Source organism: Sinocyclocheilus anshuiensis, unplaced genomic scaffold, assembly GCF_001515605.1.
Source record: "Sinocyclocheilus anshuiensis isolate Anshui unplaced genomic scaffold, SAMN03320099.WGS_v1.1 scaffold861, whole genome shotgun sequence".
In the NCBI taxonomy this organism is placed as follows: Eukaryota; Metazoa; Chordata; class Actinopteri; order Cypriniformes; family Cyprinidae; genus Sinocyclocheilus; species Sinocyclocheilus anshuiensis.
Window position 1 is genome coordinate 434,716 of NW_015554217.1, and position 19,050 is coordinate 453,765.

The following is a 19,050-nucleotide window of genomic DNA, read 5'->3' on the forward strand; positions in this document are numbered from 1 at the left end:
TGTGTGGGGGGTGTGAAATGCTGTAAACTGCGAAAATGAAGTCTCAAAATCCAAATGAACTGAACAAGATTGACTCGAACTAGACATCAATTAATGCACGCGTGTCACCTGATCCACATATGCATAGATTCCTTTTTGCATGAGCAATTTATGATATATGAATGCAGAACAAAACATTTTTATTCACAAACATGTCTGTATTTGTACAAATCGCTGCACAATCATTTAATCCCGAATTCCACAGACTCAAATTGAAAGACATTTGTTTGTGGTTAGTAAGATACATGTATAAAATGTATGCAGTACATGGATAATTGTGCGTGCATCTATTAATCATTTTGAGTCTAATATCATCCCATACCCACTCCTCTCCATGTGCAGTTTACATGAGGTTGTTTCTAGTTGAATTGTAGATAAGCAGAGAGTTAGGATTTGACTTATTTGGACGTTTCAAACCACATGCATTTTCACTTCTACAAAAGACTTTGCAGTGGCGATACAGAGCTAACTATAAAACCAGCTGATGGCAATTGAAATATAATGCACCCCAAGCTGGTAAGTGAACCACCTTGCCATCAGTCATCGCTGTGTATTTGATTGCTGACTCATATCCTTTGCCTCGGTTTGAAAAGCGTTGTTTTTTCAAATCGTGTACACGTTAATGAATTGCACTGGGCCTTGTTCGTTGGTAGTTGTGTGTGTGGGGGGCGTGAAATGCTGTAAACTGCGAAAATTAAGACTCAAAATCCAAATGAACCGAATAAGATCGACTCGAACTAGACATCAATTAATGCACACGTGTCACCTGATCCACATATGCACAGATTCCTTTTTGCATGAGCAATTTATGATATATTAATGCAGAACAGAACATTTTTATTCGCAAACATGTCTGTATTTGTAAAAATCACTGCACAATCATTTAATCCTGAATTCCACAGACTCAAATTGAAAGGTATTTGTTTGTGGTTAGTAAGATACATGTCAAAAATGTATGCAGTACATGGATAATTGTGCGTGCATCTATTAATCATTTTGAGTCTAATATCATCCCATACCCACTCCTCCGGGTGTGTGTTCACTACCGCGTGTGTGCACTTGGATGGGCTAAATGCAGAGCACAAATTCTGAGTATAGGTCACCATACTTGGCCACATGTCACTTCACTTCACACAGACTTACTTTCGAGTGGAGTGGTATGTTTATACGGTCGCCGTGATTTTGCCAAGTAAGACATTTTCCTGGATCAACATCTTTTGATGATCCTGGATCAACATTATTGTCCAAAAATATAGACTTAACCCAATCCCTACCCCTAAACCTAACCCTACCCATAATTTATTCCTAAAATCAGTGGGAAATGATAGCTGATTAACAAGGGTGTAGAAGCACCTAACCCTGATTGTAAGCCTAAAACAGATATTTCCAGAAAAGTTATATCTCAATTCTGATTGGTTGATAGGAATGTTGTTCCAGGATCAACAAGGATGTTGATCCAGGAACATGTACTTCGTGAAATCACGCTCACCATGTTTATACAGCACCTCGTAAAACAAGAGCTCAAAGTTTCCCACTGTTCCTCTGGTGGCCAGAAGGGGGAGACAGAGTGAGCCAGTCACTCAGAGAGTTTCTAATGCCAGTATTTGTGTTTTGTAAAGCTCTGATTAAGGTCATACGGTCAAAGTTAATATTCAGTAAAAACATAATATTCATATAAAAGTTTTTAACAATAACTGCAATGATACAAAAACCAACATATTTAATCTATGTTTTACTAAAATAAGTTTTAAAGGGAAATCCAGAAGTAACAGGTTTGATGCTTTCAATAACTTGTAAATTTCAACGGCTTACCTCAGTTTCCTTTCAGCGCCTCTATTTCTATTCAGTTCTATGTATTAATTTTATAGGCTTATTAAGTAGCCTAGTCCAGGGGGGGTAGTCTCATTACATAGTCTCATTAAGAGTCTTGTGTTTGAGCCCTCCATCACAGACCTCAAGCCAAAATGCTTACCTTTATGTTACGTAAGAATTAAGAATTAAGAATGTGCACTGATAAATCTGTATGAATTGCAGGTGATGGTCACAACCATGGAGGTATGTTCACACTGAAAATTCCAAGAAGAAAAAGTGCACTTTAAATACCCGGATGATGCACTTAAATACCCCAAAAAATTCAAAGTGTGGAACGTTGGACACTTCATGCACTCAACTATTGCAGATTTAATTACATAGCGAAGGGGGAGGGGCTATGAGACTCCGATTATGAATGACAAAATAACCTTTAATAAGTCATACACTACATGATTGATTTGAGTAGTGCATAAAGGAGTAGTTCACTTTCATAATGAAAATTCTGTCATCATTTACTCACCCTCCACTTATTCCAAACCTGTATGAGTTTCTTTCTTCTGTTGAACAGAAAAGATGATATTTTGAAAAATGTTAGTATCTGAACATACTATGGAAGTCAATGGTGCCCATCAACTGTTCGGATATTAAAATTTTTCTAAATATCTTCTATGAGATGAGCTCGGAGTATAAACGCAATATGCTAAATGGTTGCGTTTTCTTTCAGTTTGCTATGGGAAAATATTTAATGTGAAACTTTGTGCATTGTGTTTATATTCTGGGTCCATCTGCTTGCCTGTGCAAAGTATGTATCATCAATAAGGTGTATGCATAAAACAGACTCCCTTACAAATAATTGATCACTTCGATTTGCACCTAAACATTGCTGACGTTTGAGTGAGTGTGGGAACATCTCTATGAGAAGCAGCCATTTAAAGCAGTGACATGGTAATCGGCCAAACATAGTGATGAAGAGGACGTGAGAGGCGGGCGTCATCAGATTGACTGGATAATTGGCCAATCATAGTGATGAGAACATGACAGACAGGCGGGCATTAATGTCAGTAATGTCGAGAACGTCATGATTTTAAATAATATTTTAAAGCTTCCACCAAGAATATTATAGGCCTAACAATAAAACGAACAATGCAACAATATTAAAATATAATGTATATATTTTTATTAATCTGCAATCCAGCTACATGTTTTCCACTATAAGTTCTGTCTCATCCGGCTCTTTCTGTCTCTTACAGTTTCCTTGTTCTTCCAAGCATTGTCGTTCTTTAACTGGAGAAGCCTAGCCAACTATCTTGCGGTATGAACAAAGAGGCCTATGGAGTAAAAAAAAACAGTCTCAATACCTTCAACAAAAACGCAAAAGAGATCCACACAAGTGCACAGCAGTCCACAGGCTCCATTCAAGCTGTCACCTCTTGTGCGTATTTGTCAAAGGATATTGAGACTGTTTTCACTCCATAGAGGCCGTGAACTGGTACGCGAAGTGATACGAAAGAAAGTAGCTCCAATATTCAAGGTTGCCTTGATGAACGGTCAGTTTGAACACTAAACACCGTGACTAACCAATTAGAAGAGAACTGTCTAATAAAATTATAGTCATGTTCAGACAGCAACACCAGTGGGACACCATATGTCGATGTATTTTGATATTTTTGATGTAGCATTTTTAATATGATTTTTGATCATGAAAAATGTTTTATATACATTTTAATAAAGTGTCAGTGGTTGAAATAGTCCTTGTGAAGATTACAACTAGTGATGTTCAGTTTTTGAAATCTCAGAATGTCATCTATCCCTCTAAATTGCACATAACCTATGCATTGTATTATTTTGCTGGCAAGAAAAAAAAACATTTTTGAAGTAGTGTACATCGCTAATTTAAAAACTTGCTGACTTAAATGACAACCTGTGGACAGATACCCTAAACATCCCAGGTGAAATAGACGTAGTATTAAATGTATTAAAAATATACTTGAAATTCAAGTAGTATGTTTATAATACATTTGTATTCCCAACATGCTTATTTGAAGTGCAATAAAAATATATTGAATTGCATTTTAATATATTTCTAAAAAGTATACTAGAAGTACTTTTGTATTAAATATATGCTTACACTGTAAATGATTTCTGTTGTTTACACAGTATTATACTGTTTATCTCAACGGTTTCTTGCTGTATAAGCTTTGTACAGTGTGCTGCACTAAATATACTTAAAGTGGTTCCAAACACAATTTCAATATATTAAATATATTACAAATAGATTAAAATATTTAAAACTTAAACATATCTTGAAATACACTTAATATATTTAAAGTTGTTTCAAAATAATACATTTAATATGCACTTAGTATAGTATAATTTAAATATAGTAAGTATGTCTGAAAAAGCACAATTTCAATATATTTCTTTTTCACCTGGGATGCCTGAGACACATATCTGTACTATAAAAAATACATTAAAAGTAAAATTCTAGGCCATTAGATAAAGTGCTAAGAGACATAACATCAAATGTAATATAAACTTGAAACTAAATTACAGCCAAGCTGTAATATTTACAAAAACTAAACAGCATCAAACAATTTTAAGTGTAGTGAAGAAATACAGACAAACAGATGCATAAGTGAGAACCTTATAGCATGAGCCAAGTGTACCGTTCCAGGAAAATTCATATTAAACTCATCTATCCTCTCTTCTCTCTTTACTTCTCCCTCTAAATCTCTGCTTTCCCTTTTACAACATTTGGTATCACCCCAATTGACCATAAAACAGATTAATTGATGTTCCACCCATGGATATAACATTACAAAGATACAGAACAGAACAGCAAACATTTATAATGTTTCACAAAACCTGAAAATATATAACACTACAATAAGACAAGTTTGGGTAATTACATTCTTATCTTGCTGCTGAATGCATTCAGATATTAATGTGACAATACAGTGGGTATAGAAAAAAATCACCACCCTTTAAAATAATCACATTTTGTAGCTTTGCAGACTGAAATGAAGACGGACTCAGTTTTTGTTTTATTCAGCTGTATTTACTCAGTGCAACTTATAACATCCAAGTGAAAGATATAACACCAACATGTCAGAAAAAACCCCCAGAATCACTGAGTTGGAAAAAGGATCCCCCCCCCTCCTAAAATGACTTGTAAACTCAATCAGGTGTAGTTAATCACCTTCTCAATGGCACATAACGCCATTTGACTTTCAACTGTGATCAACTGTGGTCACTTTGATTAGCTCAGCATGAAAAGAGCTTTCCTGGAGCATTTCAGTCCTTGGCAGTGCAACTGATGCAAACATTCAACTATGGGTGGCAAGGCACTGTCAAAAGATCTCCAGGTTAAAGTTGTGGACAGGCACAAGTAAGGAGATGGATACAAAAAAAATTAAAAGGCTTTATCAATGCCACAGTGAAGTCTATTATTAAGAAGTGGAAGGTATTTGGTACAAAACAGACCCTCCCTGTATCATGACGTCACTTCAAACTGGATGAAAGAGCCGGGAGGAAACTGGTCAGAGAGTCTACCAAGAGGCCTACAGCAACTCTGAAGCAGCTGCAGAAATTTATGACAAAGAGTGGTCATTGTTTGAGATTCTGAGGCATATGAGAATAAAATTGAATTATTTGGCCTCAACACCACACAATATGTCTGGTGGAAATCCAATACAGCTTACCATCCAAATTAGAGGTCGACCGATAGTGGATTTTGCCGATACCGATAGCTAGGTTGAACCAAACTGTCCGATACCGATTAATTAACCGATAGTTTTAAAATTGATACTGAACAAAAACTAAAATAGTGCTTTATTAACAAAAACAGTACTGAACCATACTAGTAGTAGTAGTAAAAATAATAATAATAGTAATAGTAAATGTTGAAATTAACACCCTCTAACAAGGATCAATACTTACACAGCTTTCATTAATCTTAATGCTACAAATGGACTCTTATTTTAAAGTGTTACCATTTCATTTCAACTGTCATGCTTAAAGATGCACATCTTTAAATATATACACAAAGGCTATAGCATTAAAATGATATACATATGGATATTGTATGTATACTCTCACACTTTAACTGCTTCTATTCTTGAACACTTGATGATTATCTAATCAAAATAAAAGCGCAGCGCTGAGTTTAGGAGAACTCACCAGTATCACACACACTCCGAACGCGTCGCGTTCAACTCGAGCAGCGGTCTAAAACAGTTTATTTAATCACCAAACGGACACAAGTTTACTTCAAGAATGAACAATTTGGCATAGATGAGTTTGAAGTTCGGTGTTTAAAAAACGGAGCAAACGGAAAGAGAAAGCGCGACCTATATTATAGCTCTATAAATGAAGCACACAGACTTTATTAGAGCCACATAAAGACAAACGTTTTGCTGAAAATGCACAATAAACAATTCATTATGTACATTAACAACGATTCGGGACCAATATAATGTAATTTAAAGGAAAACTATGTGAATGGCGCTCTGTGGCGCGGCAGGATTTTCTGTCGGCTGCATTTAAATCCGCGTCTGAAGTTTCCCGCTCTGTTCAGCGTGCAGTATCACGTGTCTAAACAAATAGCACGTGCTGTCAGTGATTTCAACCACTAGAGGCCGCTCTCGCACTGTGTAATGACAGCAGACCCTTCTCAGCCGCTCCAACAATGGACGCAACCCGGAAAACTATCGGCATGGATTTTTGTCGATAACCGATAGTTCCAGCAATCAATTATCGGTGCTGATTAATCGGCAAAACCGATACATCGGTCGACCTGTAATCCAAATAACACCATTCCTACAGTAAAGAATGGAGGTGGTAATGTCCTGTTATGGGGGTGTCTCTCTGCAGCAGGGACTGGAGCGCTTGCCAGGAAAGAAGGAAAAATGGATGGGGCAAAATACGTCAAATTCTTGGGGAAAATCTGCTGCCCTTTGACAGAAAGTTGTCAATGGGAAGAAGGTTTACCTTCCAACATGACAATGACCCAAAGCACACAGCAAAACTGACCACATAGTGCTTGAAGGAGAAAAAGGTGAATGTCCTTGCAGGGCCTAGTCAGAGCCCAGACTTGAACCCCATTGAAAATATGTGGAATGACTTGAAGACTGCAGTCCACAAAAGGTCACCATCAAATTTAACTGAACGTGAGCAGTGCTGCAAAGTAGAGTGGGCAAATATGCAAAGTCTAGATGTGCAAAGTTAGTAGAGACGTATCCCAACAGACTAAAGGATGTAATTAAAGCAAAAGGTGGTTCAACAAAATACTGGGGTGAACGTTTTTCCAACTCAGTGATTCTGTCTTTTTCTGACATATTGGTGTTGTATTTTTTATTTGGATGTTATAAGTTGCACTGAGTAAATGCAGCTGGATAAAACAAAAACTGTGTCCGTCTTCATTTCAGGCTACAAAGCAACAAAATGTGATTATTTTAAAGGGGGGTGATTCTTTTCTATACCCACTGTAAATGCCAATGAAGGTGACTTCTATGTCTCTTTTTCCATTTCCATTTAACGCTCCTTTTGAGTTTTAACGCATTATACAATATTAGTTAACATGTTCTGAAACACTACATATTTGATAGGTCATTTCAGACAGTGTATCTTACAAAAATGCTTTGTGCTGATTTTGTGTGTGTGCATCTGTTTGGAAGGATGAGTCACAAAAATAAGCCCCAGCAGCATGAAAAACTCCAGCCCAGTTTTGTTTGCCCAGTGGATATTGTCAGTTTTCCCCTTTTTAGGCTGCAGCTTGACAATATAAGCTGACAGGTATATTCAGATTTATGGTGGGTTTTAGCTCGCATCACGCTAAGCATTAGGGTTAGCATTACGGCTTAGCTAGCTGCAATTTCCAGGCATTTGTACACTGCCAGAACCGCCAAACTTAGCTCTTTGCCTCAAGGAAGAAGAGATAATGTTTCAAATGCACGTGTTGCCTTCAACTAATTCATTCATTATAGCTTTTATTGTGTTTGAGTGGAAAAAAGTACATAGCTCAGAAATAATCTTCTGCTTCCTTGTCCATTTATAGTCCACAAGATTTAGCAGAGTAAAATTCTTTTGCAGTTTAAAACTCTACAAGAGAAATAATCAGCGTGCGTTAAATACCTTGATATTACAACACAGGGATTAGATAGATTCAGTCCTGAGAAATCAAATGGGTTCTAGTCACGACTTCCTTCATGGACCAATCAGAATCCACACAATTCAGTCCTAGAAGTTTATAAATATATGAACTATAAATATATTTATGGTTTATAAATATATTTTCAGTATGCTTAGTTACCTATATGTCCTCATATATTTATCTACTGACAATCTAAATATAATTATATTGTCCAAAATATATTTTTAAGATTTTAAATGTATTTTCTTGCCTTTTGAAGTACATTTTTTAATAGGGCTGGGTTTTGACACAAATTTCACGATTCGATTTGATTCTCATTCACAAGCTTGCGATTAGATTAGATTCCCAATTCGATTCGACTCAATATAGATTATTTTGGATATATATCAGGTACAGTACATGCCAAATTTTCTCAAGGAAAAAGAAATCTCTCAACTAATGCTGTAAAATATACATGAGAGTCAGTTGGTACTACATCACTATAATATTGAAGGTTAAAATTGACTGATTTGTTAAAATTACACTTAATGAAGTTTTTAAAATAATAAAGTTAAAATTACATAATAATATTTCTACTTCAATTCGTTTTATTTTTTTATATAAACGGTGGCTGTCACAAAAACTTGATGGATTTATTGAAACATAAATTAAACATTGAAGAACAGTCAAATTTATAATGAATATGTTATATGGTGCATATATTTAGCAAAATGCCCCTCTCTACAGTTTATTTTTCTATCTGACTAATGAATTTATGGTCACTAAATATGTTTTTCTGAGGTAAATGTGACGTTATGTGACATTGTTTACAAGACGTTATATTGACATCTTTGCGCGGAGGAAACACTGACTGAGAGATTACATGAGACAGAATACGGATTGTAAAGTTGTACTCTTTCTTTTAACTTACCTTCGGATGTTTAGTCATGTTTATTGTTTATGTGCTGAAACTGGTATTAATGTGGAGGAGATGATCAGTTCACGTGCGCCTCGCGCTGCTGCATCTGTTGAACTGAGGCACTATTGCGCGATCTATCACTCCACATTAAACAGCGCCAAAACGGCATTTATTGTTTGAATACTGCAATACAGGCGGGCCTTCATTTGATACAGGAACTATTCAGAGCCGTTCATGCCAGACTGGGGAGGGAGGTGTTGTAATAATGTAAAATATGTGAAAAATAATGTGTTTTTCGAACAACCTAGTATGAGAGCCTGTTCTAGTACACCCCCAAAACAAAATCAAGACCTTGTAAAGATTCCTTTAAGAATCGATATCGTTCCGAAAAAATGAGAATCGATTAATATCGAGATATCGATATTTTTTACCCAACCCTATTTTGTAATATATTTTGGCATTTGAAGGTTTGGACAAAACATATTTATAATTTGATGTTTACAACATATATTTACCATATATTTAAAAATATATTTTGGCCAGAATTTTTTTGGCCATATGGGTTACAAGAGCTAAGTCTAGGGCTGGCATCAGTGTGAAAGTTTTGGCACTGAAGTGAAACAATCAGTGTTGATCTAAGATTTGGGCGATTAGCCCAATTACACAGAATTGTTTCTGAGTCTAAAAGATGTCCGTGATACATCAGTGTTAATTGTGGACATTGGAAAGTGTTCGTAGCTGTCCTCTAGTGGCTGAAAATGGCAGTGTAGCACCACGGAGGCCACATCCTTGCGGAAGTTGCTGTTGAGGAAGCCATAGATGATGGGGTTGACACAGGTGGAGCTCATGGCCAGCAGATGGCAGAGTGAAAACAGCAGATTGTGGTAACTCACGGGCAGTGCCTCCTGGTGCCAGTCCGCCACCACATTAAAGGCATTTAATGGCAGCCAGCACATGGCAAATGCTACCACCAAAGTGGCAAGCATGACATTTATGCGTTTGCTGTGCATCACACGCCGGTGTTCGTCTTCTCGGTTGTGGCTGCACTGGTGCTCCAGCATGCGCTGTCTGCGTCGCAGCCGCAGGAAGATGCGAAGATAGCAAAGTAACATGAGGAACAGTGGGCAGCAGTACTGGAATAGTAACAGGCTGGTGGTGTAGGCTAGTTTGTGTTGCTGAGAGGGCCAGACTTCCAGACAGGCATGCAGCTGGCTGAGTGGCGCAGGAAGCAGACTGTATGGCTCACTGCTGAGCAAGTGAAATGCCAGGAAAGGTAATGATGTTATGCAGGCCAGCAGCCACACAATCAAGACAGCTATGTACGCTTGGGGGATGCTCGGCTTCCAGCCAGATGGATGCAGGATGAGCTGGTACCTTTCAAGTGCGATCAAAACCAGAGATAAAACAGAAACCGTCACCGACACACACTGCACAAATGGCATTAGGCGGCATAGCAGCGCACCGAAGATCCAGTGGTCCATGAGCGTGTAAACCACTGTGAAGGGAAGACAGAACACACTCACCAGGATATCAGAAACCGAAAGGTTGGCAATGAGGATGCTAGTGACGTTAGGAGGGTCCCGCTGGTGCATAATAATGCAAATGAGGAGGATGTTACCAAGCAAGCCCAAAATAAGCACTAGGCAATAGCATAGCACTATTGTAAGTGTCATGGTGCTTGATTGCCAGCAGGGGACATCAAGCAGGAACAAACTACTGTTACTTTGATTGAGGCTGAGGGTGGAGTTTAAGAGCGCCTGCCACCACGTCATGTCAAAGAGGGCCGACGACATTGGCCACCTCAGGATAGCGCCAGACAGCAAAGCATCTTGGGAGTCTGAAAATAACAAAGAGGTGCATCTAAATTAGACGTGCACACCCCTGGGACACTCAGCATGCATTTCAGCAGCTATGACACTACAGAGGCTATAACAGTTATTTTGGAAGTAATGAGTACATAAAGTATAAAAGTTTTAAAGGTGATTTAAAGACAAGGGTTTTACTTAATCCCAAAAAGTGACTCTTATAGAGCAATATCATGGGTACCTCTGAGAATGTAGACCTTTACATCAAGAGAGAGTTGGGTTGACACCTTTGATTAAAAATAAAAAGGTGATCTTTTTGTTATTTGACTTTTTCTGTAGTTGAAAATAATAGGAAAGAGATAAAAGAGAAGTGTGTGGGTGGAATGATACTGTGATTTGCAGTGCATCCAATTTTAGATGTTCCTTTGGGGGTGGCCATTGATCAAGACCTGCAATGGCTTATAATAAGAATGCAATCAGTCCGTCTCAGCAGACTGTAGTGTTTTATTTGTGTGTGTCTTGGGTAGCAGGCTTGCAGAACGGTCTCACATCCTGCACTCACTCTCTCATTGTCAGTTTCATTCTTTCTCTCCCTTTCATAATCATACCAATCTCACATCATCTCCCCATTCTTCTCCTACAGGTGTGGATTTCCCCTAAGGCAGTTTACATGTCACACTGACCAAACCGTAAAATACTCACATCTGCACAAACACACAGACATTCTGACTCAACTGTAATACAAACCCTGAGCTCTAGATTACAGGTGATATTAAAGCCGGGCGCATTCTGAGATTCTATATGGTTTTAGTTTTTTACTTAAATACTACATGAATTTAATTTTCAAAACAATCACAGATGCTGTTGTGCTGATCTCTGACCTCCTTTGGCTCAAGGGTAATTGTAAATTCTCTTAGAAAATCCTATTTGTGTGACGTGAATTATCAGATGCAGAAGAACATCCCTAAAAAGGTATGAATTGAACCCTAAGACACAGCTTTTCATTCTAACTCAAATATGCTCCAAATAAAGCTGTTACTATCACTGAATCCTGTCGCCATACTGCACACCTGCACAAATATACTGATCTAAAATGTGCTTGCATTTATGTGTACAAAGGAGAAAATTGCCTGTGTCCTCACTTCATGGCAACACCAAAGAGCTGCAGTCTGTGTCAACAAGTCCAACAGATGACTGTAGGTTACTACAAGCTTTTTAACCTTTCTGAACAACTATGCATGTGTGGCTGATGTGGGCTGCAATATCAATGTTTCCAAAATGGAAGAGCATTTAATCTGATATAAAATACTAAACGGAACTCACTAAACAGAACACAACCTTTTCTACTTAAAGACACAAAAGCATCCACAGAGGCTTAACATCACCCAGTCACAGCGAATCAAACTTCAACCACATGAAGATGCTCCACAGACCACAGAATAATGAAACGGTGTCCCTGTTAAATTCATAAATTGAACGCAGCATTGCAATCATCTTTGCAAAAAAACAGGAGTTTAAATAGTTACATATATAAATTATTGTATACACATTATTTATTTTAGAATCATTGAATATATAATGTAGAAACATGCATATCTGTGTGAGCTGCATTTCAAGAACTCACCTGTGTCTTCTACAGCAGACTGCTGTCAGGCAGTCGGGGGAATAAACACTGATTCAACCAACTCCAGATGTTCTCAACACTCATCTCCCTCTCCCTCTCCCTCTGCCTCTCCCTCTCCCTCTCTCTCTCTCTCTCTCTCTCTCTCTCTCTCTCTCTCTCTTCCGGTGCGAGTGTGAGTGTGGAGCGTGGTTTTGCAAGTGAGTTTTTTCGTCTTTTCTTTCTTTTTCTGTTTTATTGCGTTTCTCTTCTCTCTTGGTTTTGTTGTTTGTTTGAATTGGGCCGCGGGGTTTTTTTTCCCCTTGTGCGGCGATGGCGGAGCCGTGAGCTGGTATTTTAAATAATCTCACGCGACGTCATGGTGTTAAAGTGGCGTCCGCGGTGAGTTGCTAATGTAATGGACACTGTTATTCATCCTGACAAAACCTACTGTGTCCCAGGTAGGTCGATTTTTGACAACATTGCTTTTGTTTGTGATCTTATTGAAGTCTCCAACAAGTAGGAGATTTGTTGTAAATAAAGTCTTTGTAAATTAAAAAAATAAATAAAAAATTCTCTCTCTCTCTCTCTCTCTCATCCTGGGCTTCTTCTGAGCCCACATCCTTGCAATGTACCGTCTCTGTAGTAACTCTTCTGCTGGGCTTCACACTGCATAACCCCATGTATTCCACTGTGTTTACTGCCCACGTGTGACATGAACGATGTACTGCATCGGGTTCTTTGGGATACAGGTTATAAAACGCGTTCGGGTCCCTCGAACACATATTTTCTCAAAAACACACAAACAAACACAAACGTATGTTCATAGAAACGGCGTGCTGTACTACATTTAAGCTGCGACAACTCTGCTAAAGCTTGCTTCATATTAACAATAACTGAGATGTAACGAAGCATATTTACATAACAAAAAGTGTTATGTGGCTGTCCTCAAATTATTCAGTTGCAAAAAAGCAGCATTATGAAATACGTACAAATTTAGTTATACAGGGATTAAGGTGAGAGGAACGAGAACAGTTTTGGAGTCCATTGCGTCAGCGTTCCGCGTTCTCATTGGTTGGTTGCTCGCCCAAGCGGGAAAAACAACTAGCCTTATGTTGCCAGATATCGATTAACGTTACATCGTGAAACTAATTTTTTTATAAAAGTTTTGTTTCGCCTTTTTTACGTTTCTTTATGAAGTTTGACACGTTGAATACGAAAATCATATTACTGTTTATGTGTCATTAACAGTGCTCATGAAAACAAAAAAAAAGGTTGACAAATTAAACAAGCTAATCTGTTATTATGCATAAAAATTATATGGTATATGCATAATACTGTAATACTGTAATAATACTGTGTACGTTGGATCTTTTTTGTCTTTAATGACTTGACCCACAATCAGGACCAGTTTAAGCACACATAAGGGCCCTGGGGCTATAGCAAACCCAAGGGCCCCACTTCATAGTAGCATAGCATAGTATCTTGGTGCCACAATGTTTTATTCAACAGGAACAATCAGTATGTTTTTAAATAATACAATTTCAAACACAGAGATATAATGAATATATACATACTAAATGTCCCTGGATGCAACACATTAAAAACATAAATGCAGTAATACCAGATATGAGTTCAAAGCAAACAGGTTTCCAGAAACAGCAACGACTTATACAGCTCCCTTAAGGAGTTTACTTTAAATAGTCTTCTAGGCTGCCATATAGTCTTCTAATTTAAAGGTCTTCTTTCTGCCCATATAAGAGAATCATCAGGGCTAAACTTCAGCCCATCTGGCCCATATGTTCCCCATAAATGTTTTGCTGGGTTAGGGCAATTTGAATAAATAAATGATTTATTAATATATAAAGGATGTAAACAAATAATAGATATTTTTGAATATATACTGCAAATGCATTTAACAATATTAATATTCCTTTATATTACAGGCTCTTTTGAATTAATATTTTAGGCTACTTCAATTAACGTTTATTAGAACTAATAAATTCTCATTTGTTGCCCTATAATGGAACGCTACTGTAATTCTTGAATATGGGGTTAACTGTAGTATTAGTAAGAAAAAAAACATGCTCCTCATTACCATGGTTTTATGGTTCTACAGTGTTTGCATGGTAAATAGCGGTATTTACCCGTTTTGTTACCTCGACACTTCAGTTTACATGATCGGAGCTATTTAATCTGGTTTAATTTTTTTAATCTGGCAGCTAATCAGGGTTGCCAACTCTCACGCATTTGGCGTGAGACACACGCCTTCAGGCTCTGTGTCACGCTCTCTTCAATAGCTGTCTTCAGTAGCTCTCAATAGTTCCAAACAAACCAGCGCTGTCAATACATTTGAATGGGTTTAAGCAGGATAAATGACAGCTTCACTGTACAGGTATTTACAGCAACTTTTGGTAAACATTACAGCATATTATGCATTGATTATTACGTCGATGACATTTACAGTATCATTTTATTCTGGAGAGTGATGGAGAGGCAACATTAATATGTTTTTCTTGCATTTAACCCTCAGGTAGGCTATAGTTAGCATCATCAGTAAAGTGTATATTGAGATCTGAGGTCTTGTTTACATCACTGTATTAGTTCATTGAGGCGCGTTAAGCGTCGTCGGGGAATCCTGGAGTGTGACGTAAGAGGGAAACCCCAGTATTACAACTCAGCGTCACAACAGCCATGATATAACGTTAAGGAAACTAAGGAACCGAAAACAATATATGTCTTAGATGTAATGTTAGTTATGTATCAGCGTCGGTTAAAATAGCATAATATTCTCTTTTGGTAGAGAAATCTGTGAATATCTTGCCAACTTTACCGAATTACCATAAAACAGGTCCAAACGCGTTCGGCCAGTTCACCGAAAAGAGAGAACTGACACAAAAGAATGATTAAATCACGAATGATCGTCATCGCTGGTTCATTTGACAGAAATCCGGGACACAAATAGGTAAAACTGCAGAAATATTTGCAGGGAAAATGTTTCTCAGGTCAGTCAGAGCGCAGTCAGAGCGCTCATACAGCCGTACACCTGCAGGCACCGCTATAATCAATGGATCTCTTATTTACATTGTGAATACACTTTGTTATAATGAGAGGATTCGGGAGCTTGCAGTGGTGAGTGAATTCTAAGTAATTTGAACGCAATGGCCACAGATATGTGACTGGCTACATCGCTCAACGCTACAAAAACACATTAAGCTTTTGAAGTTCACCAGAACACAACACAAATTCGCACTTGAGAGGCTGCCGTATCTGTGTCTCCAACTTATTACAGTTTTAACGGAAGGCGCTTTTGCTTTTGTTTGAGGGTTTTCACTGCATGAGAAAATGTGTGGGGTGAGAACAGCGTCAATTGCGTGAGAGTTGTGGGCCCTTGTTGCTGTAAGGATACCGACCGCACCCTCATTACTGTTGCCCTTTCTTATCATTATTTATCTGTATGTTTATACACGCTGTACCTGAATGTAATGCCCTGGAAATTGGCTGAGTACTGATACTGAGTTTTAAAGAAACCAAAATAGAGAGTTGTGGAGTGTGAAGCACTGTTCTGGTCACTCCAGCAACCTAAACACTTGGCCCTCTTTCTCTCTTTCACACAGTTACTCATTGGTCAGGAATCCTCAGAGCAAGTGTTTGATTTAATTAAGTGGTGAGACTTCACATTGTGACCTCAATTTGGGAAGGTAAATATTACATTACATTTTTGAACCACTTTTGTTAATGAGAGCTTATTTCTGCTGTACTCAACCATAGTCTTTTGTCAATAAAGCAATGATCTAACAGTCATATAGCTCAGTAAATTTCTATACAGTTTGCTTCCTTGGCATGTAATAAGAAGTAACAGAAAAAGTAATAGAACAATATTATTTATTGTAAAACAGTGGATATATTGTTTTTTTTCTGTATTCTATATTTTCTGAATTCTGCTTATACACTTGAGTTTGAACCTAAAATATACAATCTAAGAAAAGCCTGTAAAGGATATGGCCCAATGTAGCATACCATGTTAATATGAAGGTGTTTAACTTAAATTGTAATTGTGTTGTGTTTTAGGGAAAATTTCTGCCAGGACATTATCCGTTTTTTTACTGATTTTTGTCATACAGAGTTGGTCTATGTACACTAGGTTGTGCTGTTGTACATAGATTGCAGCTTAGTTAGGTTTGGTAAGGATATTAAGTGGTAAAATGTATCAAATTAAAGGCGAGTGGTATGAAACACTTCGGTGCATGCTGGTTCTAGGGCAATTCCAAAATAATCCTTAACATTCAACATTGGCCGAGTCTCTTGTGCATTTGCAGAGGTTGTTTGATTGTAGGTTACAGTGATTTCTATTTGTATTAGCTTGATGTTAGCTGGTTTACCTGTCCTGAACTTTACTGATTAATGTAAAGCCATTTTTTCCCCTAAAAATCTGACCAACTTTTTACAGGTTGACTTAGCAGTAGGTGTCCTGCATGTCTGACAAAAAGTGCTTTCTCATGAAAAGCTACTTTAACATTACATCATGGGGAGCGCATCTTTTCAACAAAAAAGTAGAGGAGTCAATTTGCGCAGAAATATCCTTGTTAAGATCCCCTGGACTGCTGATGTGAAGGTATGTGGGTTACATCTGCAAGATAATGTACGATAATACACACAATTACCTTGTGAAATAGCATTATTGATGCATTTTTTACAGTATATCACAGCCTTTACATTGCCTTCAATTCCCAATATCAAGAGTGTGTGCGCAACAGAAAGAGGGATATCATTTAAACATGACACATGTTGGAGAGGTGAATTTGATATTCTAAACACAGAGTGAAATGTAATAATGTTATTATGTGTGCGTTTTCTCTTTCTGCTCTTGAGTGTCTGAAATGAGATCTCAGTTCTGCTGTCTTAGTTATGCAACTCTGCATTCCTCCACCATAGTCAAATGGAAACACTAATGTGTGTGTGGATGTGATATGTAGGCCAGCACAAAGTCCTCCTCGTGGTTATTGGAAAGAAAGAGAACGAAAATGAGTTCTGTTGTTTTCACTGTGCACTACATAAACTGTCTGTATTTGGTACTGAAATATCACTTTAAGTTTTAAGTTATTCCCATAATTTCAAAACATGTTTTATATGTTAGTTTAGGGCTGTCAACCAATTAAAAGTATAATCAAATTAATTACATGAAATGCAGATTAATAGAGTGCTTCAGCCGTTATGCCAAAACCCGGAAGACTAATTCGCCATGGGTTCCCTTGAGATTTTCCTATGGGTTTTTTATAAAAAAAAATTCTGTTTATTAGTAAAATAAGGTCTTTGGTAAACAAAACTTGACTATACTTGGATGTTTTGGTCTACAACGTAAATTATGTACACCTGTACTGAAAATGTGAAATGTAAAACAGTTATTTATTTAGTTAAAAACATGTTTGTAATAAGTAACTACATACTTGTGTGTGAGTGTGTGCAGTTTACATTGTACAACAAAATGTGCAAGTATTGTAAATATATATTTACCACCGACCTTCATTTACTCATGAATTAAAAAAAAAAAACATTATAAAAACCCATAGGTAAATCTTGAGGGAACCCAATGGCAAATTAGTTTTCTGGGTTTTGATGTCATGGCTGCAGCGCTCTATTAATATTACAATTTGCTGAGAAAACCCTCCAAAAGAAGATAAATAAAATACATTTTTTGTGAACATTGTGTCTGAAATGTTAATTGTTGGTCTATGTATGTATGAGACAGACTGATGTAATTGGCTATTGCATCATGTCTTGCTGTTTTTTCAGCGACTAGTTCTATGAGCACTGCATTTTAAGATGGCGTGTCAAACTAAAAGTAATAAAACTTCAAAAAGACATATTGAGACCCCTGCATTCTCTTCTAGAATGATTCTAGCAAGATATTTTTAAGCAATTTCATCTCTATTCTAGGTCAGAAACACACATAAACACCGTGTGCAGCATAAAACTACTGAGAGCACACAAATTATTATATTTTTCCAGAGTTTGTGCTGTAGTCGCAGCTTAATCACTCATTTCATTTTTCATGTCAAACCAAGCAGAGTTGTAACACATTTATGTACTTGATTAAGTGTAATTTAGTATGCAGTACTGAATGTGCAGCTATAATGTAAGATTTATAATGTAAGAAACATTGTGCCTGTTTGTTCATGAGGTCAGCTGAATTCCTGCAGAAAAACATAGGCCTACTGCAGAAATAAGCAACAACGACATGCAGTCCATGTAAAATATGATATCGGGGTCAGAGAGACAGAGAGAGGGAGTGATTGGGAGAAAGGAGAGTCAGAAAAAGAGAGAAAGGGATTCTGTGATTTTGAAGAAAAAGCAGTTCAGAGGGAGGCCGTTGACGTGGCAGAGAGGAAGTGGCTTCAGTGTGATGGGGTGAATGAGGAGTGAGGAGAGGGGAGCCATGGGAGGGAAGGAAAGAGAAAAAATTAAGAGCAAAACACAGAGAAAGGGACTGTAAAAAGGGAATAAAACATCCCTTTATTGGTACACTGTGAAAATTAGAAGTTTATCAAACTCTGTGTGTGTGCAGCTTTGAGGATGAGGACTGGAAAATAGGGCTGAAATACTCAGGATACTCTTTAAAGAATACTCACTCCAAATAACAGCATCTGCAAAAATGCTTTAAATGCAAATGTATGAAGATAAGGACTTAAAGGGATAGTTCACCCAAAAATGAAAATGCTGTCATCATTTACTCACCCTCATGTCG

At 37.5% G+C, this 19,050-nt stretch overlaps 1 protein-coding gene across 1 annotated transcript; it reads right to left on the bottom strand.

Moving 5' to 3' along the window:
* Nucleotides 1-9,559: 9,559 nt before the first annotated feature.
* On the bottom strand, nucleotides 9,560-10,693 carry LOC107671113 (neuropeptide Y receptor type 1-like). Its single transcript, XM_016463959.1, has one exon. The coding sequence runs from the start codon at nucleotides 10,691-10,693 to the stop codon at nucleotides 9,560-9,562; it is 1,134 nt and encodes a 377-aa protein (XP_016319445.1).
* Nucleotides 10,694-19,050: the final 8,357 nt, after the last annotated feature.

What these genes read in the sequence shown, in the direction of transcription:
- LOC107671113 (XM_016463959.1), bottom strand. Translation starts at nt 10,693, where the DNA reads ATGTCGTCGGCCCTCTTTGACATGACGTGGTGGCAGGCGCTCTTAAAC.